Source organism: Athene noctua, chromosome 16 (assembly GCF_965140245.1).
Source record: "Athene noctua chromosome 16, bAthNoc1.hap1.1, whole genome shotgun sequence".
Classification (NCBI taxonomy): domain Eukaryota; kingdom Metazoa; phylum Chordata; class Aves; order Strigiformes; family Strigidae; genus Athene; species Athene noctua.
In genome coordinates, this window is record NC_134052.1 from 6,603,073 (window position 1) to 6,625,901 (window position 22,829).

Here is a 22,829-nt window from a genome sequence, read left to right on the forward strand (position 1 = left end):
GAGCTCGGCTGGTTTACACAAGCCTCTTTTTATTATACACTATTTACACTTCGGATCAAAAGCGGCTCTGCAGTGTTTTCCATCAGGGGCTGGAATGTGTGCGCTGCCCTGGCCGGGACTGCATCCCTCCTCAGTGTGGCTGGGGAATAATTTCCTATTAAGGAAACCTTGGAGCTGGAAGAAATAAGATGTTAAAGCCGGTTTCCTCCAGAGAGTCCTCCCCTTACAAACCCTGCGATAGTGTGGCTGTTGTGGCAGGGGAAGAGCGCTCTGCTTTCCCCGCAGTGCGGTGCCCCTGTCCCGTTCCTGCAGCACTGCCTGCTGCTGAGCTGGACCCGCTGCAAGAAGAGAATTCGGGCTCCTCCATCCTGTAAACTGTAACTCACCATTTCCATCAGCGTTTATTCCTGGTGTGTTGCTCTGGGCAGAGCTGTTCTCTCTACCTTTTGAAAGTCTGATTCATGTTCTCCCTCCTCCTTTCAGTTCAGATTTGAGGTTGAGAGTAAATATAGATAATACTTCCTCAAGAGGGTCCTTAGGCTCTGCCACTGACTTTTCCTTTGGCCTTGAACCTTGCCTCAGTTTCCACACCCAGGGCAGAGAGTAATTGCAGACAGATTGTGAAAATCAATTATTGCGCTTTATAAAAGGGCTGTACTATCATTAGCAATGCCTTAGCTCATAACTGTGAGGTGGAGTTTTCTAGATTTGTATTTCTCCTCCATGGCAGTGTGTACCTTACCCAAAGAAATGTCTTTGAGGCTACAGAAGTCCTTTTTTGGGGGAAGATGTGACATATCTGTATGTAAGATTATTTCAAGGAACTAATTAGCGGGACACAGCAGCTGGGCTGTGCAAATGCCCAAAATATCTCCGCATACCTGTGCTGTTGTATATGGATGTTTGAGTTTCTTTTGCTTCTGGCACTCAGGGGAGCCCCTTGTAGAGCTAAACTACCATAACATCCAGCCTTCTGCTGTCTGGGGGTGGAATGTCAGGAGAAGACCAGATTTCACTCTTTTGCACCATAAAAGGCTCTTTAGGGATAGAAATCCTGAGGAAAGCAAGCCCAAGTGCTGGAAGCTGCCTCAGCCAGTTGCACCGCAGGAATCCCAGGCACGTGCCTGAGCTCCGGGGGTGCGCAGGCAGGCGACTCCCAGCAGCGCTAATGGGTGTCCTGCCCGACATCTGCCCTGAGGAGACGGGCTGGAGAGCAGGGATGGTCAGGGATGATGGTCAGCCGCCGTCAGCAAACCTTCCTCATCCCACACTCTGCTCTGAGGGAGTCCAAGGCACCAGGGCTGCTTTGCAGCTCCTGTCCCACCTGTCTGCTCAGTTTGGGGGTTCCAGCCAGTGCCACAGGCAGTGCCAGCTATTGCCTGCCCTGCTGCCTGTCCTGCCCAGGCGGCACTGCCCTGGTCTCCTTGGCTCCCTCCCGAATCCTCACGGGTCAGCAATCCAGCTGCTTTCCCCATTGTGCAAGAGGCTGAGGACAGCACTGGCATCGCCTTGCCACCAGCTGAGGTAACAGCAATTTTCTTCATTCCTTTTTTCAGTAGTTTAGTGAAACATCCAGCTCTTCCAGTTGCCCTCTCACCCCAGGCAAAGCCCCTTCGTGCTGTCCAGAGGTTGGGCAGAAACTCAGGGCACATTTATCAGCAGTGTTGGGGATCAACTAATGGGATGAAGCTAATGGCAGTTAAAGTATACCGAGTCCTCCCCCAGACTGCTGGCACTCGGGAAAAAAGTAATCTCGAAAGCGCAGACACATCTTTACTCCTGCCCAGGGGAAACCACAACTGAACATGGGGTTAACCCGCACTGTATGATGTCCGTTAGCCTTAGCCATGTCCTGTACTGCTGGTGCCCTGGGACCTTCCTTGCTGTGATCATAAGGGAGCTGGAACGTGGCTGTTCCCATAGTACCAAGTGAAGGCATCCATCACATCCCTTCACCCTCCACCCCGTCTGGGGGCTCCTTTGAAAAAATGTTGGGGTGGGTGGGAAAGGCAGTGAGGTCCTGGGATCACAGCTGGGACGTCATCTCCCTGGTACTTAAGTAGATAAACTGGCTGGAGGACAGCCAGCAAGTCTGTTCCCTGCCAGCCCCTGTGATGAGGGGACAGCCACCACCAAGCCATGAGTGAGCCAGTTAAAAGCCATCCTGAGGTGTGTAACGGATGCTCTGGAATTTTATGGGCATGTGGGTTGGTGGTAAATGGGGTGCTCAGGGAGCAGCAGCACCCAGGGGTGCTGCCTGTGTAGCACATGCTCACCTGTCACATGGGGAGGATGGTTCTGCTGAAAGGAGGGAGAAGGAGCATGGAAGTGTTCAGCTTTCACCTCATCAGAACAGATTAAGATGAAATAAAATAAAAAGCAAGAGAAAGGGCAGCATCAGCTTCAGGGGAAACCTTTGATTTTATGAAAGCTGTGTGCTGTGTAGCCAGGCAGCTCGTACAGGGGATTTCCTTCTCACTGGTGCTTTTGGAGAACAAAATGAATGTAAATACTGCAAATCCCACCTCCGTCCCACTACAACAGTGTCTGCTGTGGTCTGCCTCTGCGCTGGCTGTGCTTCCCAGTGACTTGGATCAAAATCAATGGAGGGACTTGGCTGTGCATCCTGCAAGGCATGGGTCTGGCCACACTCTGAGATCGTTTGACTGGTGTACATCCTGTAAACAACACCTCAGATATATCTGCCACATGTCCTGGGATCAATAGGAAAACAAGATAGTAGAGGCAATAATGGCTGCTGTGCTTTGCCTGTTTGTCTTCAGACACTGACCCTGAAGCCCCTGTGCAGCTGGGTGTTTTATGCCTGGAGAGTGCAACTAAACACAAATACATTTTGGATTTATTTCTGGTTTTAATTGAATATCTATAGAGGTCCTGAAGTACTGCTGCTTGGATAGATATCTGTAAGAATTTCTCAACTGCATTCTGTAATGTTAGGCATTAATTCCTGTTAAATTTGGGTTTACTCATCACAGTGACCCTGGGCTGCATTAAAGCATAGCAGAGCTGCGGTGAGCACTTGGTGTCAGAAATCACATCAGTGAGGCTTCCCTGGCAGCGATGCGTGGACATTGTTCATAGTGTGAGCTTTTACCTGGTTTTGAAGCCTAAATTGGCTTTCTGTCTGTACCCATGTCTTTGGGGCATGTCTTAGCTCTCCCTTCAAATAACAAGAGTGCTTGATGGCTCGCGTATCGCTTTCCAACCTCCCCTGCCCGGCCGCATTCCCAGCAGTGCTGCCGCTGTCTCCCTGCACTCAGCATTTCCAGCCTGCGTGGCCAGGCAGCAGCAAGCGTCTCCTTGGGGAACGCGGGTGTGTGGTGCAAATGACGTCCTGAAATCGCTGGAGTCAGCAGAGCCTCCTGACTAAATAAGGGCAGGCAGAGCAGGGCTTTATCAGCGCTGCCCGGGCACGACAGCTGAGAGCCGAGGCCCGTGGCAGCCCACGCCGCTGGAGCACGGCCGCGCACTTACACCGATAAGGTGCTTTATTTGGCACGGCTCTGCCCCAGTGAGCTCTTGCCCTCCCTCCCTGGTGCTCTCAGGGGTTTATGCCACCGGTGGGGTAGGTGAGCAACCAAAGTGATGTCTTCCCAGTGAACCTCTTTGGTGAGACACCACCTGTGTCCAGGGCAGAGCCAGGCTGGTCTGGTAGCCCTGGTGACCTCACCTGTCCCGGGGCTGACAGTGCATCTCAGATTCTCCGAGGCCAGATCAGGTCTGGGATTTTCTGAAAATCCCTGTTTGCACCTGATATTTTCAGATCTGTTGAACCCCTGTGCTCAGACTTGGAGTTTGCTCTGAAAGAGTTTTAGGGTTTTTAAAAAATATCCTTTGCTATCTGCTTTCCTTGGGCTATTAAAAAGCCAGAGGTGTGGGCATTCTCAGACTTTCAGGCAGAATGCTCATGGCCACCCTGCGAGAGTGGGCAGCAGCAGTGGCTCAAGGCAGTCCCTGCCAGGTGGGCTCCATGCTTGGGAGAGCAGCTGATCCTTCTCTGCTGTCCCAGCTTCACAGTCTCTTTGCTCCATGACTGCACACCCCCGTGTGATGGATGGGTGTGTAAGGAGGAGGCAGCAGCAGGCAGGGGATGGGCAGAGGTCATCCTGGCTCCGGGTGTGATATTGGCTGCGATTCACCATCAAGTGGGAGCTGCCAGGGAGAGACACGGGAGTTGGGAGCAGCATTTCTGCAGCTGTATGATCAGACACCAAAGATGCTGCAGCCTGACCTCTCAGGGGGCTTAAAAGATAGGTGGGTGCAGGTTAAGGGGGAAACAGGACTACGCCGGCTTCGTTAAAATTCCCCTCAGACTCCCCGCAGGGTGCGGGGCAAGGCTCATTCCAAGCAAGGTGCAGCCACATTTGGAGCGGCCAAATGGCAGAAGCCAAGGGCAGATCTTCAAGGGCTGGGTATTCTGGCTGCCCCACAGCCCCCACAGAGAAAATGAGCATCTGTGTGCTTCCGCAGGCAGGGCTCAGACGTGGGCAGGAGAAATGAGGGCAGCTGTGCAGCTCCTGTAGCTGGGTGCCAGGACACAGTGGTGGGGGGATGCTCATCTATTTCCTCATCAGCTGAAGCCTGGGTTTGGGACTCTCCCACTTTCTGTGCAGTGCTAATGCCAGCAGCACTCCTGCCTTCCCATGACACCAGGTGAATATAGACTGAATTATAGAATTATAGCAGGTGTGGCCTCCTTCATGTGGCTTATCAGCACAAACCGAGGTCAGTATCCAGAATAAACATCCATGGAGAAGACAGCAAGGGGAAACCTGTCTGGCCTGTGCCACCACAGCCAGGACCACTTCAGCTTGGGTTTCCCTCAAAGCTCTCGGAGCAGTAACACCCCCGGCTGCCTTGTGCCGTGGTGGTGTGTTGTCACCACATGGGGTTTGGTTAGCAGGGATACTTCCACCCCAGCATCCCTGCACCATGGACTGGGAGCTCAGGGACTTCGCATTACTCGTGTCCCCGAGCCAGGGCTTGGTCTTTAGAGCCTCATGATCGGGACTGAGCAGGGCTGGTTTGGGCTGGATTGGGATGAATTTTTGTGGGTTTGCTGCCCCAGCACGCCAGTTTCCAGCTCTGTAGAAATATTGTCTGTTTTGAACTGATGCCTGACCCTCATCCCACCCCAAAAGGCCCTTGGGCTCACCCCTCCTTCTGGCTCACCCCTGCTGTCCTGGCCGCTGGAGCCGGGCAGGGAGCAGGCGGCGGGTTCGGGTGAGCCCCTCCCCGCTCCTGGTCCCATGCGGCCATGGGAACAGCCAGCCCCAGGGTTAGGGTCCAGCAACAGGATCAGGTGCCTGCCCCAGGTGCGGGACCCCCATGATGTGTCCCTGCTGTGTGCAGGGTTTTGCAGGCTAGAGGGGTTTGGTGCTGTGAAATGAGCGATGGTGTGACACCTTCACCCTTTTCTTTCAGCCCTTTCCCGGAACGGCCTCATCCCCAGCACAAGCTGGCTGCAGCTCCAGCACTGACACATTTTTGGCCCACCATGCTTGTTGCGCTGATGCGTTTTGACTCCAGAGGAGGGTGCACATGGCTTTATCTGTTTTCCACCCGCCTCACATGAATTTTCTTAGGCACTTTCATGCCCTATTAGGGTAAGAGGGAGCGTGCACTTTCAGTAGCTCCAAGGAGAAAGCATCTGTTGGTCAGCAAACTGCTTTCTCCAGGGATTCCTGGGTCTTTGGGGTTGAAGCAAGTGGGGCTGTGACTTACAGGGATCTCCTCAAGAGGAGAAGCTTTGGGATGGCAGGATGTCAGCTCCAGGGACAAGTACAACTCAGGCAGCGAAAGTGGAATTAATGGGCTGTTCATCCTGACCTTGTGGGAAATCCTTATCTCAACAGCATACAAACACAGAAAGGGAAAAATGAAGTGTGACTTTAATCTGCGAAAATGACTGTGGAAGATGGTAGCTTCTCGTTCGATTAATCTGCTGCTGCATGGAGCAGGAAGGGTTTGACTCCTATCCAAATGCCTGAAATCAGCCAGCAGGGAGCTGGGCTTTAAAATCATCTGATTCAGTCAGGCTTTGCTCAGAGGTTATTGTCATTACAGGGGAATGTGAAATAGGCTTATCTTGAAAAAGAAAGATTTAAGTAAAATGTCCAATTTAAATATAAAGCCCAAGATACAGAAACCCTCCCCCCTCCTGGAGGAGGTGCGTTTTTCCAGTTTATCCTGGTGCTGAGCCAGAGCCCTTTGACTATCTGAGTCCAAGTTTTTGTCATTTTGCTGCTGCAAGGCCTACTGAGCCTTTGGTGAGTGCTGGGAGGGACCCAGTGTCCCGTCCTCCCGGGTGCTCCCAGCAGCCCTGGGTGCAGGTGCGCAGGGGATGCGGGTGCTGCAGCCCGGGCGGTGGCCTGGCAGTCCTTGCGCTACCTGCTCCCTCTCTTGCTTCTTCTGGACCTCAGATCTGTGATTGTCAACTCAAGAGACCTATGGGGCTGGGAAAAAAAATGCTTCTGCCTTAAATTTTGATGAATAATTTGGCTTCTGACCAAATGCAATATTTTGAGAAATCTGTTTGCTTTCATTTCCTCAAAAAAACAAGGTTTCCTGCTTTTTTGACTGGGGAAAAAAAAATCACAAAACAGATAATGCAGTTCCTCACTCTTTTGTATTGTTGAAATCTGAAAAACATTTGAGTTAGAAGTTACTAAAACTCCATTGAAAAAAAACCAACAATCTTGGAGAGAAAACACACATTTTCTGACCCATTTTAGTGCTGTCAGAGCTGGCAGTAAGGTAAAACACTCTTGGCTTGTGGATGCCGTTGGTTTGGCAGAGCTTGGGGCTGGGCAGGAGCTCCTGCATCAGGTTGGGCTCCCTCAAAACAAATGACTACTGCAACCCTGGCATTTTCTTGGAAGTGGGAATTCATTTCCCTGGGCAGGGCAGGGAGCAGCCTCACTCAGTGCAGGTACAGGCAGAAAGGCAGAAGCACATGGGGGACAAAAAGCTGGAAGACTCTGATTACATATGTGCTGTAAAGATGTTTTGATGCACTTACCAGTGGGATGAAACCTGCTGCTTTGATCTTGCAGTGGTAGCTAATTAAATAAGGGTCCAGAGAGCATTAGCTGAGCCCCCTTGGTAACAGGGTGGTGGAGGCTGAAATAAATCAGTGGAGTTTGTGCCTAGTCCCAAGGCTGTGCTGCTCTGGGAGACTCACTCCTCTGGGCTCCACCTGATCTGTACCCAGGGCAGCACTGGGGAGAGCAGACCTGAAAACCAGGGGGAGGAGGAGGGAGTCCAGATGGCAGCTACAAATTCCCTCTTTTTATCCCCAAAGATATCTCTGTGGATGCTCTCATGAGCTGCTCCCAGCCTGGCCATGTTGGCAGGATGGGCTCCGGCAGGGTGAGGAGCTGCCTGTCCTGCCCGTTGAGGGGCAGAACGGTGGCCCTGGGGCCATGCTGCCGGACCAGTGGCCAGCAGCCCTTTGAGCCAGCAGGCTCTGGCTTGCACCACTCCCATTTAGAGCTGGCTCTGGGCAGCTGCCGGCTGGCATCCGAGGGGTGCAGGGGACACAGAGAGCAGCTGCTGTCTATGCCTGCCCAGCCAGCTCATCGCAGGCCATGGGCTCCCGTGCAGGCTGGCATGGCCAAGCCCCAACAGCTAGCTGCCTACCCGGTCCTGCTCGGCTCACAGGGCAGTCAGGGCAGCACAGATTAATTGAGCAAATCTCCCGTACGAAGGACTGGTGTGCGTAGGTTGTTGTCTTATTGAAGACAGCTGCAGATCTGTCTGCTGCAAGATTAATATCACTTTAACTGTTCCGAAGGGAAGTATCCCTTGGTGAAAGATGCAAGTGGCTCTGAGCTATTTAGAGCTGAGGATAACATTTCGGTATTTTAAAAATTCACCAAGTAATCATAAAGGCTAATGCTGGCTGAGCTTGTTAGGTGGCAGGGAGCTCTGCCAGGCCTGTGCTTCTGAAGCACTGCACAGAAAAGGATGCTTTTCTTCTAGCTGAGTGGCCTGTTTGTGCCCTTTCTGTGGAGGGAAGGAGAAAAGATCAGGTTTATCCAGCTAGGTAGCCTGGATACGTACAGAGTGCCACCACTTCTGTCGAAGTGCTGGTACCATGAGTGAAGAGCCTGGGGCATCTCGTGAGCTGGCTGCAAGGAAGGCTGGAGGGCAGAGCTGCTCTGCAAGGGCAGGACAGCTTCTCTTTTTAGATTTCTTTTACAGTGGTGTGGAGGTGTTTCCTTTATGAGGCAGTTTGTGTTGGTTTATGCACAATTTAGATCTCACCTTGCAGGTGCAGAGTCCATAATATAAACCAACAGACTCACTCACCTCAGGGATGTCAGAGTCTAAATTGAGTGGGTACATGCACATGAGTAATGAAGTAAAAAGAGCAAAAGGAGGGTGGAATGTACAGCTGGCTCTCAGAGCAGGATGCCTGTGGGGTGGGATACACAGCTGCGCTTGACTGTGGGCAGGGAAAGTGGCACGAGAGATGAGCTGAAAGAGACATTCAGTCCCATGGGCTAGTTACAGGCAAATGAGGATAGCAAAGCTTTGCTGGTATGTGCACACACACGGAGGCAGAGGGGGAGGCACAAAGGAGATGAGGTGGGTTGGAACTGAGCAGGAAGAAAGGGATGCTCCAGCTATAGAGGTGCCTCAAGTCCAAAACAGAGAAGCCAGAAAGTGTGTGTCCTGGTCAGGTTATAGAATCATAGAATGGATTGGAATGGTTGGAAAGGACTTACAAAGGTCATCTAGTCCAACCCCCAACACAGGTCTGTGTTGGTCAGGTCTGTGTATCCTTGCCCTTTGTGATGTGTGAATGCAGAACAGACCATGTTGCCATCAGCAAAGGCACTTCTGCAGCTTTCTCTCTATCCCTTCTGAGTGCTGCAAACATTCCTGCCAAGTCAAACCGTTATCTTGAGCTTCTTTGCAAGGACAAAATGATTCCTGATGGATGCTGGAGCAGGGATTTGGCTGGGGGTGGAAAAGCCAATTTCCAGGAGATGGGAGTTTAGCAGAAGTCACCCTTCCTAGAGCTGACTGATGAATCACATTTGCTTAATGGCCGTTTTGACAGCTCATGATATCAAGAATGGCAAGAAAAAGGTGTTCAGTTGGTTCTTGCTCAGGGTTTGCTGAATCAATAGGAGAGGGTAGACTCTGGAGAAGGAAGAACGGTGCTAGACAGGTCTGTCTTTCCCTTAATAATCAAATGTGCAACAGCTTGAGCAGAGAGCTGAGCATTTCCTGTATTTCTAGCTGCAAGGTCATTGCTGCACCTTGCAAGCGCCCCAGCCCTGTCTAGTATTTGCAGTATTCTCTGCTAATTCCAATCTCATTTACAGTCTAATCCAATGTGGATGTTCAAAACCGCATAAACTGTCCAAGGAGACGGGCATGCTGACTTGGCTTTGGGTCTCACCTGTTAGCACGGTGCTCAGCTGTGGCTTGTGTATCCACAGGGGATTTTAGTAGCAGTTGGAGGAGTGATTCGAGCAGTGTTTCTGGGAGAAGGCCAGGAAGGACGGGAGTGGTGCTCAGTCCTGCACTAGTACCAAAACAATTAGAGCATTAGAGCCATGCCAGAGGAACAAATAAAACAGCAGATGCATTTAACCCTCCCTCTCCCACCCATCCAGCTGGGGTGTGAAGCCTCCCTGCCCAGAGCAGCCAGCCAGTGCTGCTGGGAGGCTGGGGTGGGGGCTGCAGGCATTGCCCACATACCTCCCCTTGGCTTGGCGTGGGGCTGCTGCTCCTCCTTGCAAGGAATTCACCGGAGTTATTTTTAATGGAGCTGCCTAGGGAGATGGCTCAGGATGAAACTGGGAGTGCTCATCTCAGGCAGTGCTGCCTCGCTCGGGACGAGAAGGAGAAGCACCAGTGTTGGTTTGTAAAGGCTCCTCTTTGTGTTTACTGCCACCAGTTGGATGTGTTTAATGTTTGTGGCTCATTTTCCAGCACTGCCTTGAAAAGGGGCTTTTGAATTCTGCTGCTGGGTGCTATAAAATCCATGGGCCTCTGTTTCAGTTTCACCCTGCCCTCCTCCACCTCCAGACTTTCTCCTCTGCTGTTTTTTACACAGGCTGCTTTCTGCGGAGGCACTGCAAGCTGACAGCACAACTAGCAGTAAATAAAAAAGTATCAAATTTACATGCATATAGGAAAAGGCTGTCATCTTCCTTTTCGCAAAAGCTGATTTTTTTTTTTTGAGCAGAACTTAACCTTGGAAGAAATTGTTCCTCTTACATGTTTCATGTCTAAGGTTCAAAAATCACTTTCCTGCCTCACTCAAACCTGCTGAACTTTTTTTTTTTTTTTTTTTTTTACCTACTGTGCCTGGCAGACCCCAGGCCATAGGCTGGGAGAGACTTTTGTGCTGTGGGTTGTGTGTGCTGGGCTCTCCCAGAGTGGTATTTGTCTCCTCCTTTGCAGCCAGGGCCAAGTTTTTCTCTGCATTGAGCTCCCAGGCACTGCCAGCCATTTGGATAAATAATAAATTCAGAAATACTCTAAGCAAGTTAGATGTTATTGTTATGGCTGGGCCCTTTCCTCTAGGCTGTGCTTTGACAGGGTGTTACTAAACCCTCAGCCTGGCTTTTTGGAGGGCTGGAAGCAGCAATGCCTTCATTTCGTGCCGCAGGGATGCGTAGCACAGCCAGGGGAGATGTACTTAAAACACCATGCTGTATCTCCATAAGCCAGATGTTCATCACATGGCTGCTGCTGTAATAAATGGTCTCAGCAACAGAGGGACTCAGCATAGAGCATGAGCACCCCTTGTGCCACAGCCTTCCTGGGACGCTGGCAGGGACAGAACATGGTATGTGGGAGACGCTGGATTTGAAGCTGCAGCTGTGTTGGTCTCAGTCCCCCCGAAATCAAGCACTTCTGGACAACTTTGCAAGCAGGGGAACTGGAGCAGAGGTTGGCTGTGTCCCACAGAGTGAGGGAGCCTGGCAAAGCTGCCATGCAGCTCACATCCCCAGGGCAGTGGGGGGAGAGCTGGATCCTCATTTTCCAAGCTTCTTCCCAGGGCCAGTCCAGGCAGGCTGTGTGCCCCACGCACAGCGCACCCAGCCTGCTCTGATCCCCCAGGCATGGAGAGCACAGAAACATCCCCCTTGGCCTCTGCCAGATTATAGTGGAATTAATCATGCTGATTATATACTACCAAAAAAGGAGGTGCTTTTCTCTGTTCAGAGCTGCCTCAGACCTCCTGCTTGCGAGCAGTGGCTTAAAATTGCTGTTTTCTGCCTCATCATGTCTTGTCTCTGGGTTTTTCAGGAGCTGTAATAATTTTGGATAAAAAGGCCAAGAATGACAGCAATCCCAGGCAGCTCAGCCTGCAGAGAAAGTGGGGAGATAACATGTGAGTGTAGGCAGGGAGGTGAATCATGGCTCCAGCGGAGCGGGATGTCATCCTAGGGAGAGACATGCTGAGCCGCAGCAGCTCCTCACCCTCTTCTCTATCGCAGGGTCCTGAACAGTGTTTTCGACTCCCTGTCAGGTCACACTGTTGCCTGTATCAGTTTGGATTAATGCCCTACGTTTAGTTCTTTTCCTGTAGCTACTCAAAATGGGATGTGTGTAAGTATGTATGTGTATATATATATCTTCTACTTTCTAAGGGTCTCAGAACAGCATTTCTAACATCTTTTCATTGCACCTGTCAAGTATTCAGACTAAAGCTAGTCTTGTCCGCATACCGCATCTCAGTTTAGTGGGAAAGAATTAATCCTGATATCAAGACTGTCAGTCCAAAAATTCCTCTGGAGCATTTTCACTGCAGGGATGAGAACTGCATCTTTCCTCATTTTTTGTCCTAAAACGTGACCGGGTACCAACCTGAGTCTGAAAAGAGCTCATCAGACACCCTAAAGACCACATTTGTAGTGAATTGGTGTTTGAGTGCTGCTAACTGCTTAGCTAACTGTCCACACACCAGTGCATGGTTTTGCACATGTGAAGGCAGTGTATGCTCCATTACAGGCAGCAAAGGAGATACGGGAGCCTCGTCAAGCATAATAGTGCGAACATGGGGAAAGCAGCTCTCCATAAGCCCCAGGTGGAACAAAGCAGCTGACTGACTATATGGTGCTTCACCCTCCCTTATATTTAAGGTGGATTTTGCTGTTTGAAGTCAGCGCCTTCTCAGACTGCGAGCAGCTGGGCTGTAAAGCCAGCCCTGCTTTTAGCGTAAAGATCACAGAGCCCTGAGCGTGAGGCATGTGAGGAATACAACAGCCGGCCAGCAAAATAACTCTGATCGCCCTACAGAGCAAGGAGGAGATGTGCTGGGAAGGAGTGGAGAGGTCTCGGGGAGCCAAGCTGAGAGGGAAGCGATAGCTCTGCCTTTTCTAGCACCTGTGAGACCAGCCGCCTGGGCCTGCAGTGAGTAAAGGAGCCCCTCGAACAATGTGTGCTGTTTGCTGGAGAGCGACAGAAGAGACATTTGGGGTAAAATGTGTCTGGTGTGCTAGGCAGGGGCACACTGCCTCTGGCAAGGTGCAGCAGCTCTGGGCTGGTGACAGCACAGCAGTGTTCAGTCATCATGTTATTGTCCCCTTATGCTCAAAAGATGCCTGTGGTGATGCTTTAGGCATTCCTCTGAGTTGCGTTTTCAGTGCTTTGCAGCACAGTGACAAGCCTGTTTTGAGCACCTGCTGCCTCACTGTAACACGTGAACATGCTCCTGTTTGCAGACACCTGCCCTGTTCCCTTGCGTGGCTACCTGCAGCCTTCACGCCTTGGCCTTAACCGTCTGTGTCCCTTGTTGAAAATCTGGTCTTTTCTCCTCAAGTGTGGGATCAAGTGGGCAAACACTGAGTGCTGTTATGCCAGATGGGCTGATTTGATTTTGTTGCTGAACAGGGTCTGCTTCTCAGGCTGGGACAATCTTGGCTCAGCCAGTGCTCACTGTTGTCCCCTCTTCTTTCTACAGGACGGCTCATGCCAAAGCCAAAGCTGAAGGGTCTGAGCAGGCAGCTCAGGCAGCTAACAACGAATCGGGTATAGCCAGAATGATGGCCAGGGAGCTCTCCCCAGACTTCTACCAGCCAGGTAGGACCAGAGGCATCTTCTAAGAGGAATTTTGCAGTTTCCTTGGGGAATTGGTTCAAACGCTTAACCCGCTTTAAAACTTCACAAGTTGCCCTCCTGTCTATCCTAAATCCTCTTTTGCACAAGTTCCACCAGCCCTCTGCCCTTGATGATTTGCTCTTTATGCCACTGTTTTAGCTCCTGGAATATGTTACCATAGCCTGGAGGAAAAACTCACTGCCCCTCAACTTCCCCTCATGTTTCTCCACATGCTGAAGCCCTTCCAGCACCAGGCAGGGTAGGCAGTGAGCTCCAGTCTGTTTGCAGTGCTCTTGTAGATAGATCCCTCATGGCTTTTTTTTGGAAAGCTTTGTACATTGACTCCCAAGCCTGTATCCTGTGGGGCCTCACACACCAAGGGCACTGTCAGACTCGGCTAATTAGGGATTGTAATATCCTATAAGAAAAATGCTAATGCCAAATACTACTTCCCTGATGCTCTATTTATTTGTTAGTATCACTGCTGATTATTTGGCTGGAAAACACTTGGGAAGTTCCTTCTGTGAGACCAAGCACTGAGGATTAGTAGGCAGGAAGTGTAATATTAGAAGCAGCATTGTGAATGCCATTACTTTTCCCTAGGCTGAGTTAGCTAGAGATATGTTCTTCCTGGAAAGCTTTCCTTTCCAGAGAGGGAAGATAATAACAGAGCAGAAAACAGGGATCCAAGTGCCTACATTTTTACCCTGTCCTTCTTATTATCCAGCTTTGTTATGTGGAACAAGTGCCCTGTGGCTGCTGAGTCAGGATCACAAGAGACCATCACAGCAGCAAAACTGGGAGTAAAAGCCAAAGGTTGACTCCTGCTCAGCAAAACCGGCTGCCTGCTCCTGCTCTGATTTTGGTGCCTCCAGGTCTCCAGAACTACTTGCTGGCACAGGGCACACAGTGGAAAAGGGGAACAGCTAACACCCAGCACTTGGCTGGGAAGAGTCATGCTGACAGATTTGCCTAAATTCCCTGTACTCCCACCTTGCACTGCACTTACTTGCTGTGGAGGTGCTGTGCTGGAGAGCTGCCCGTTCCTCCCCACTGCCCAGCGAGGCCTGTCAGAGCTGGCTTTGAGTGGGGAAACACCACAGCACCCGGGCCTGGGCGTGGGCCAGCGTGTGGCACTTCATTTAACAATAGCTAAACGTTGCTTGATCCTGACATAAGCCCCCCAGCAGGCACTCACAGCTCCACATTCACCCTTTGCGCACTGGGGTATTTATAGCACAGAGGCAAAGGAAACTGGAATTCCTGATGGGAGGTTTTTGACGTCTAGCTAGATTATTTTTTCCACCCATGGCAACTGAATGAGACAATTGCAAAATGCCTGAAGCAGCCTGACCTCTGCTCCTGGCTCCTCAGGTGCTGAATCCTCTCAACACTTTAATGTAGGACTTCGCTTGGGTCCTGGCCTCTTTCAATGGCCTTGTAGGCTGCTGATGCATGCTTTTCTTTTATGATTCTTTTAATTCTCTAAAATCCTTAAATGCACAACAAAGGGAAATGTCTCTTCTTGCACAGCTGCACTGTCCAGGAACAAACAGACAAAAGTCCACCCTTGGATTTTGCTAGGACTCAGAGCTCCTGGTCACACAGCCAGGAGAGCCTGGCAGTGTTCAGCAGCTGAATTTTCCCTGCTGTCCTGGCAGATAGACCCTGCTATGTCTGGCACCGGGCAATCCTGCTCAGCAAGCCTCGTATCTCTAATAAGTATTGAGCCCTCGGTTTCATTTAGGATATCAAACCTAATAGCTTAGAGGAGAGGGATGTAAGCCAAAGCCCTTGCTGAAATGTCATGCTGGGAGGTGAAGGTGAGAAGGTGAGGAAGATGAGAGCTGAACGGTGCCCTCCAGGCAGTTGGGGCTTTGTTGGTGTGAATTATTCAGGAGAAGAAAGCAGCAGGAGAAAGCAAGGAGCCTAGAGCTGCAGGCAGCCTGTTTTGAGGAGTCTGAACAACTGTTGAAATGGCTTCCAAATAATCCACTTGCAGCCATAAATAAATGGCCCTGAATGGGTCACCTGCTGATTGACAGGAGCGTGCAGGCAGAGCAGAGCAGCTAAAATCAGTGCCCTCTTTCTCCCCACTGCCCCCTCCGAGCGGAGGCATTGCCTGTGTGGGCAGGAGGTAGCAGCATGCAAATCACACTGCTGATTTATTAGAAGGAAAGGAGCACCAATCCCAATTTCCTGACCAGGCTCAAGTCTGCATCAGCTCTTGTGGTGGAAACGACAAGAGGAGGAACCTCAAGGCAACCAGGGACAGTATGGCTCCAAGGTCTGTGCTGTTCTGGAGCACAGAGCAAGTCCTGTACTTCTGCACCCCTCAGCATCACTTGGATTCAGCAAAATGAGACCAAAGACACTTTCAAAAGCAAGTGCTTTGCTTCCAAACAAGCTGCTTTGCAACCTCATGCTGCCCATAAGGAACACACCCCTCTTGTTCTCAAATGCTGTGAGCACCATGGTGACATGCAGGGACCCCTGTCCCAGGGTGGGTCCCAGCACGCAGAGCACTGTGCAGGGTTGTTATTCCAAAAGATATTCCCAGCTGTTCAGTGGTGGATTTTGCTCAGCCGGCCTCCCAGCACGATGGAGATCTTTGGTGTCAGGCTCTGGCTGACTTCCCCAGACTCTAGCTGGGCTGCAATTTGCTTTGCAGACATGGTCTAGGGTTAACAAGAAGTAAAGATTTAATGGTGGTTAAATAATTGAAGTGAGAGCAACATTGCTAAGAGCTGACAGGTCATCAGGGGAGATGATGCCAGTATGAAAGCCAAAGCCCTGAGATGCCTTATGTTATGGTGCCAGGTAATTTTGCTCCTCTTACTCTCAGTGGCTGAGAGGAGGGCTGTGAAACATGTTTTTCCCCGAGAGATGACAGGTAGATCATTTGGGAATACCTGCCTTTTCCGAGGAGACTGGGAATCCCTGGTATCATTTGTGAAGTTACCTTGCAATTAAACACCAAATAAGCCACATGGAAAAGTCTCCCAGCCATTAAAAAAAAAAAAAAAAGACTTGGATGGGAGCTGGATCCTGTTTAGCCCCAGGATAACCCATCTGTGTGACTGCAGAAAGCTGGGCTGCAGATTTTTGCTGATTCTTTACCCTCATCGGGAGCTCCCCGCCTGCTCCTTTGGCTCTTCCCAGCTGGACAGCACACGGTGGGGCTCAGAGCCTCCGGCTGCTCCTGGGGGAGATCCCTCCTGAAAGTAGGCTCTGGTTTGGCAGCACCTCCTCCCCCAGCCTACAGCCTGGATCCTCTCACGGTTGTCCCCAACCCCGTTGGGGCTGGGGCCACAGCTGTCAGAGGCATGATGGTGGCATGGAGCTGGAGCAGTCTGCTGTCCCTCGGGTCCAGGGGCAGCTCCTCACACCAACCCCTCTCTCCGCAGGCCCCGAGTACCAGAAGCGGAAGCTGCTGCAGGAGATCATGGAGAACGCAGAGCACACCATCAACATGGAGGAGGAGACGCCACGGCCCGAGGGTGCCCCGCCACCCTCCACGCCCCCCGACAGCCCCCAGCTCCACGAGCAGGATGAGGCCCGCCGCCGCGCCAGCCCAGCCCCCAGCCCCGCCGCCACCCCTCCGGAGGCCAAGCGGGCCAAGGCGGCCCCCCGCCAGGATGGTGCCCTCCGTCCGGGCAGCTGGGCCGAGGCGGGCAGCCGGGCGGGCGGTGGGAGCCCAGCACCCCCGGAGGGTGAGGGCCGGCCGGCCTCGCGGGGCCGGGGGCGTCCCGCTGAGCAGATGGAGATCGGGCCGCTGCAAAGGATGGCGCGTGAGCCCGACGTCGAGCTCTTCAAGGGCTACCACAGCTATGCCGTCCGGACCTCCCCGGTCTCCCCCGCCGTGGACTATGAGGAGGAGCCGCTCCCCGAGCCTGAGCTGCCTTCCCCTGAGCCCCGGGGGGACCCCCAGCGCCGGGGTGGCACCTCCACCCCACCGCAGGAGCGGGAGGAGAAGGTGGCAGCCAGGGTGGAGGCCAAGCCGGAGCCACCCCAGCCCAAGGAGCTGAAGCAGCGCCCCAGCCCCGAGCACAGGGCTGCGGGCCGGGCCGAGCTTGCTGCTGACAAGAAGACTGAGGCCAGGGCACCGGGGCGGACGGAGCCCAAGGTGGGGGCCAAGCGGGGCCCAGCCCCAGCGGCGGCAGTGGTGGCAGCACAGGAGGCGGAGGAGTGCGAAGAGGTGATGTGGGAGAGGCTGGGGAGGCACCTCTGGGAGCTGCCTTTGCCTCTTTTTTTGGTTTATTTTTCCTCAGGAGGTCTGAAAGGGCCCAGCTGTGTTGCAGAGCCCTTGGCCTCGGAGCTGCAGTGAGCCCTGAGTGGTGACCAGAAGCTCTTTCTGGGATCCCAAAGCTTGCTGAAGGAGACTCTTGGTTTCCCCTCTCCTGATGCCTTCCCAGCCCGCCCTGTCCTGGCTGCTGGGGCTGACGTTCATAACCCTGTTATTTTATCTGCCTCCCTGTACCAGGGTAGATATGTTCTCAGACATGTCCTTATTTCAAAATTTGAGAAAAACAGGCATCTTTTGATGTATTTTTTACATTTTTCTCCTTTTCCCACCCCTTCACCAACCAACATGCATCTGGACAGCTGGGGGGGCAAAATGTAGGACAGGGAAGAAAACCCTGAGTGGGGTTTCTTTTCTACCTGTTACTTTTACTCTTTTGCAGTAGGGGCACCTCCTAAGATGAGCTGTGATATTGAATCACCAGCTAATTTCCCAGGTTTAAAATATAGTCACTGAAATTTGGTTTGTCTGTTAGCAAATACAGCTGTAAAACCAGACATTTTATTAGCCCGCTGCTTCTCCTCTTGCAGCCCTTTGGACATGGATGGTTCCAATGTGACTTTAGAAAACCACAGTTTGGAAATATTTTTGTCTGAAATTAGAGCAATCTCATACAGATGACTTTGTTTATCTTAAAAATGGCAACTTTACAAATGTGGTGATGTGGGTAGAGAAAGGAGTTGGGGGAAGCAGCTTGGCAGTTTGTGTGCCTGTGGTCAGGGTCTCCTTTAATTTGCTTTAGCCTCAGAAGAAGCCTGGTTTAGCCTTCCGGAAGGAGTTTTCAGGGATGAAATAGTAATAAGGATTGATAGATACACAACTAGTTTGAAATTCAGGCTGGTTGTTAAGTGTCAGATTTATGTGCGTTGAGAGGGGATGATTCTGGTGGTTTTGAATAGCAGAATTATTCTGCATCTGTCTCCTCACCTGGAATTGTGGTATATAATATGTTTTGTTTTTTTCTTTCAGGGACCTAACACAATCGTGATCTGCATGGTCATCTTATTGAACATTGGTCTGGCTATCCTGTTTGTACATTTTTTGACATGATGTGCCCCTCAGACAAGGTAAGACACACAATGAGATTTTATCCTCATTTTGTAGATGTCACTGTGGACATTTTAGGATTGACTGGCTTTACTGACAATACAGATCATTCACTAATGGATGCCCTGGTGATGAAAATGCATGGGCATTTATTCAGTAGATGCAGTTGCTTTGCAGTGAGCGTTGAGATTCTCAGTAACCCCTTGTCTGTTCAAACAGTGATTTGTGGAGTAATTTCAGTGGATAGTTCTCTAGTCTTTTCATAAAATCATTTCTTCAAAGTAAAAAATTGAACTGTGTTGATTGGATGCAATCCCACAGTATAGTTTTGCCTTCCCAGTTGGATGGACATGATTCATGGAGACTTCCAGTGCAAGAATGTGTGATGTTAAATTTGAAATTTGTTTTCTGCAAATAAGCTGCAAGAAACACTTTCGAGTTGCTGTTCCATGGCCACTGGTGCCAGGAACCTTGTACATTGCAATATTTCTTGGCACTCAGCCCAGCAAGAGGCAGGAACACAAAGGAAATGTGAAATTCTGAAATTTGCAGTTCTAACTGCACCAGTGCTAGTTCTGCCACTGTTATGTAGTTGTGTTACCAAAAGTAGATATGAGCTGAGATGTGTATCTGACTAAGGTGAAACTGGAGCTTGCTGAGGTCTTCCACTTGAATTGGGATGAGGGTTTGCACACAGGAACACATCGTGGGTTTGCACAAGATTTCTGTTGCCTTGGGCCCAAACAAAATGCATCAAGGCTGAACCTGACCCTTGGGTCTCACATGAACATAATGCGAGAGGCACCTCTCAGTCCTCTGTGAGGGTATTGGGCTGCCTTCCCAGGGCCCGCTGAGGGATAAAATGCTCCGCTGGGCACTGCTTTCTGTCATGTTATGCCCCCACTCAGCTTGCACAGGTGAGAGGCTCGCAGACAGCTGCGATTGTGTGTCAGTGCTGTGTTTTGCTCCCCCTTGACTCTCCCATTCATCTGTGTCTGGGACAGGCGTTGCTGCTGATGGAGACCACGGACCTTGGCAGGGATTAAATCTCAGCCACCTGGAAACACCTAAGAGGAGGACTTGAGATCCCAAGGTTGCACTGCCAACATCAACCTTAAATGAAAGTGCCTGAAGATCAGTTCAGTCTCCCTGCTCCCAGGCTGCGTCTGGCCTCTGCAATCTACCAAGGAAAAGCCAGGGTTTCTGCAATTCAGCCTCCTTCTCTTCTTTGTATAAAGTAGCAGTTGCCTTAAATTGTTCTCACCAAAGCCATCAACTGTCCTGTCATACCAGGGATGAGGGATTTATCTGTAGCTGTAGGAGAACGAGTGAGAAGGTCTCATGTGTGCACACTGATGTGTCTTGTAACTCCCTTGGTTGACTCGGTGCCAGAGATTTCCCAAAGAATATCATCCATGATGTGGAGATGAAGCAATACACAACCAACCAAAATGACTCATGAGAGCCGTGCCACGGCTAGGGCTGGACAGCATTGCTCTCCATGCTTGGAAGTCATCCAAAGGGACGAACAAAAAGTCTTTTCTTTCCCTGTCACCTGGAGTCGTCTTCCATGTATGGAGGACTGAGAGGGGGAGAAAGTTGAAATTGGGCTTGTTGAAGTGTAACCGGAGTCCTGCCCATGCCTGCCGACACGCCACGGAGGGGGGCCACGGGGTAGGGTGCGAGGGACTGGCTGATCTGAGGCTGTTCGTGCATGTGGGGGTGCTGCGGGTGGACATGGTGTCCATTTTGGCACCAGGCGCCGTCCGAGTGCTCTCCTGCCACCAAGCAATGCTCTGCCCAGAAGTATCTTGCAGTGGGAGACTTACTGCTGTAACAGGAAAGGAAATAGGTGTGCTGAATTTGTCCCTTTACCCCTTTTTTCTATGGAAATGTTGCAAGTTACTATGGAAAGGAGGTACTTACAGAAAAATACCTCCATACGCCCACAGGTGCCTGGGCTGCAAGGGAACTCCTGTGCTCTTTCATTGCAACAGTGAACAGACTTTCCGGCCAGAGGATGCAGGGTGGCTGTCGTGAGAGAGGTTATGTTATTCCCAAAAGAAAAAAGGTGCAAAGACCTGTGTGACTCCAGTGTATTTGGGTGTTAGGCTCAAAAATGCGCAGCAGCCAGACTTTCAGCAGTGGTAGAGTACAAAGGGGCAGTTCTAGCTGTTGTTCTTGTGTGCAAGGCTTAGAGGCCTGGGCAGGTTGCACCGATTCTTCCCAAAGCTGCAACAGAGAGTGACCTTTGGAAGGAGATGTTTCCACCATGATCTGCTCTGATCCTTAGCAGTGCAAGCTTAGAAAGTTGGCACAGATGAAGTTACAGTTTAGTGTGAGGCTGAGTGCTTGGACATGTTTCTTCCTTCTTTTAAGAGCAATATGTATTTTGTATCCCTTTTCAAGATAATCAGAAATGTTATTTATAGTTGGTTGTGCACCTCTGTGTATCCTGAAGTCCCACAGCACAGGACTGGGTGGGAAAACCTGAGGGACTGGAAAGAGTGGGGAAATGATGGTTAAGGAAAAAAGCAGATGCCCAGTCTGCTCCAAAGGTCAATCTGAAGGGATTTCAGAGACAAGATGGCAGACAGGCAGGGGTTTACACTGACTGGAGACACAGGGCAAAACCTGTCTAATTTATCTGCTCTAATTATGGTATAAGAGAGTGAGATTAATTCAGTACTTTTCTTTGTGAACCAAGTTTATTTTTTAACATTATTCAGCTCAGGAATGTTGCCACAGTAGCAAATACGTGGTGTTAACTGTGGGAGAAGTCAATGTGATCCCTTTCTAAAAGCCATGTGGCTGTACCAATCCTGAGAAAGCTGTGCAGCATCATCTACACTTCCACAGAGCATAGTTCAGTAGCAATTTGTTTCTTTTCTTTTTCCTTTTCTTAAGTATAAATGTATTGCAAACCCCAGGCTCTGCTGCCTTTGACGTTTTATCTCCGTTTGCTGGCATTTGCTTGCCAGCTCTGCAGTTTCAGTATGCCAACTGCTTTTATTAACCACCAAGACAATTTCCGTTGAGAGACCTGAGGGGCTTTTATTTATCACTAAGCACAAAAATGGATCTTTTTCGACAGTGATAATGTAATTCCCTGCCCACTCCCCCCCAATTTTTTATGCATGTGATATGCACTCACTAATGTGCTTTCCTCCTAGTATCCTTCTAAGAAAAGTAGGTAGATTTGCTTTTATGTGACGTATAAATATATCCATATTGTGCTGAGGTATGGATATATATACATATATATAGCCCCTTAGGGATTTCGTTTTCTTAGATGCAAAATAACAGATTTACCTCAAACTGCATGCTTTCAAAACTGACTAGGATATTGTGTTACACTTTTCAGGTCTTACAAAGATGCAGATACATTTCACTCTTCACACAAAAATACCTTCATCACAGATTTTGCAAGCTGTTTACTATAATCTGTGTACTACTGTCTGGAGTTTTCTGTCGGTTGTTCTGCTGGATTACGTGCAATAATAAACAGTTATCTGCTCACTGTATCCATGTGGATCTTTGTGAGGGAATCTCCACATTTCTTTCCAGGTTGACGCACTCATTCCAGTCTTACAGGAGAGCTCATCAACATGTGGTGCAGAATTTGCACGGTGGCATCTGAATGTTTTTTAGCTTTTCCCTAATATCTATTTAAAATCTGCATTTTTGTTGATAGTGGGGGTTCTTTGCAAAGAGAATTGTTTTAATTTACTGCTTCTTGAAAGTTTGGTGCCAGATGTTTGAGGACACATCCAGCTCTGAGCAAGCTCTGTGTGCTACCATCACTCTGGCCTCCTCCAGAGGTTGCACAGGGCCAGGAGGAAAGATGGCTCACTGGCCCAAAGCCTGACTGGGCGATACAGATGGCTGCTGACAGGTCCCTTCACTGCCTCTTGGCCCCAGGGTTGCTGCCAAGTTTCTTCCAAGCTGCACATCACTGCCTGTTGCTCTGGTGCCACAGTCCTCCTGAGTTTGGATTCACGGGCTGATTCTCCACAGCCCGTGGCCTGTCTTCTCGCTCAGGCCCTTGAAATGGCCAAAGTGAGAGGAAAGCCAGGTGCGAGGGACAGGGAAATGGCAGTCAGGGGAAGAGTGTTTTACAGAGGAGGATGGGAGAGCAGAGCCCAGCGCCAGCCAGGGGCAGAAGGACCCGGGGGCCCGAGGAATCCAGAGTAGCCGAAACCTTCAATCCCTTTTCTATTTCTGGAGTGTCTCACATGAGCAAAGCTGGGCTGTGCAGAGAGGCTGGCGGGACACAGGCTCAGCCTCCGTGGGCAGCAGGGTCTCCCTCAACTTCTGCAGGACACAAGGGGTGTTGTGGCAGAAGATTTCATGCTTTGGTAGAGACTTAAGGAGCTGAGTTTGGTGA

At 50.6% G+C, this 22,829-nt stretch overlaps 1 protein-coding gene across 1 annotated transcript in view; it reads left to right on the forward strand.

Annotated features, from left to right (window-relative positions):
- JPH2 (junctophilin 2) overlaps positions 1-21,961 on the forward strand; it is a 32,578-nt gene extending 10,617 nt beyond the window's left edge. The window contains exons 3-6 of the mRNA XM_074920244.1: positions 12,956-13,074; positions 16,500-17,290; positions 18,365-18,462; positions 19,447-21,961. Coding sequence (XP_074776345.1) covers positions 12,956-13,074; positions 16,500-17,290; positions 18,365-18,445 — 991 coding nt within the window. The 3' untranslated portion in view covers positions 18,446-18,462; positions 19,447-21,961. The remainder of the gene's footprint in view (positions 1-12,955; positions 13,075-16,499; positions 17,291-18,364; positions 18,463-19,446) is intronic.
- Positions 21,962-22,829: the final 868 nt, after the last annotated feature.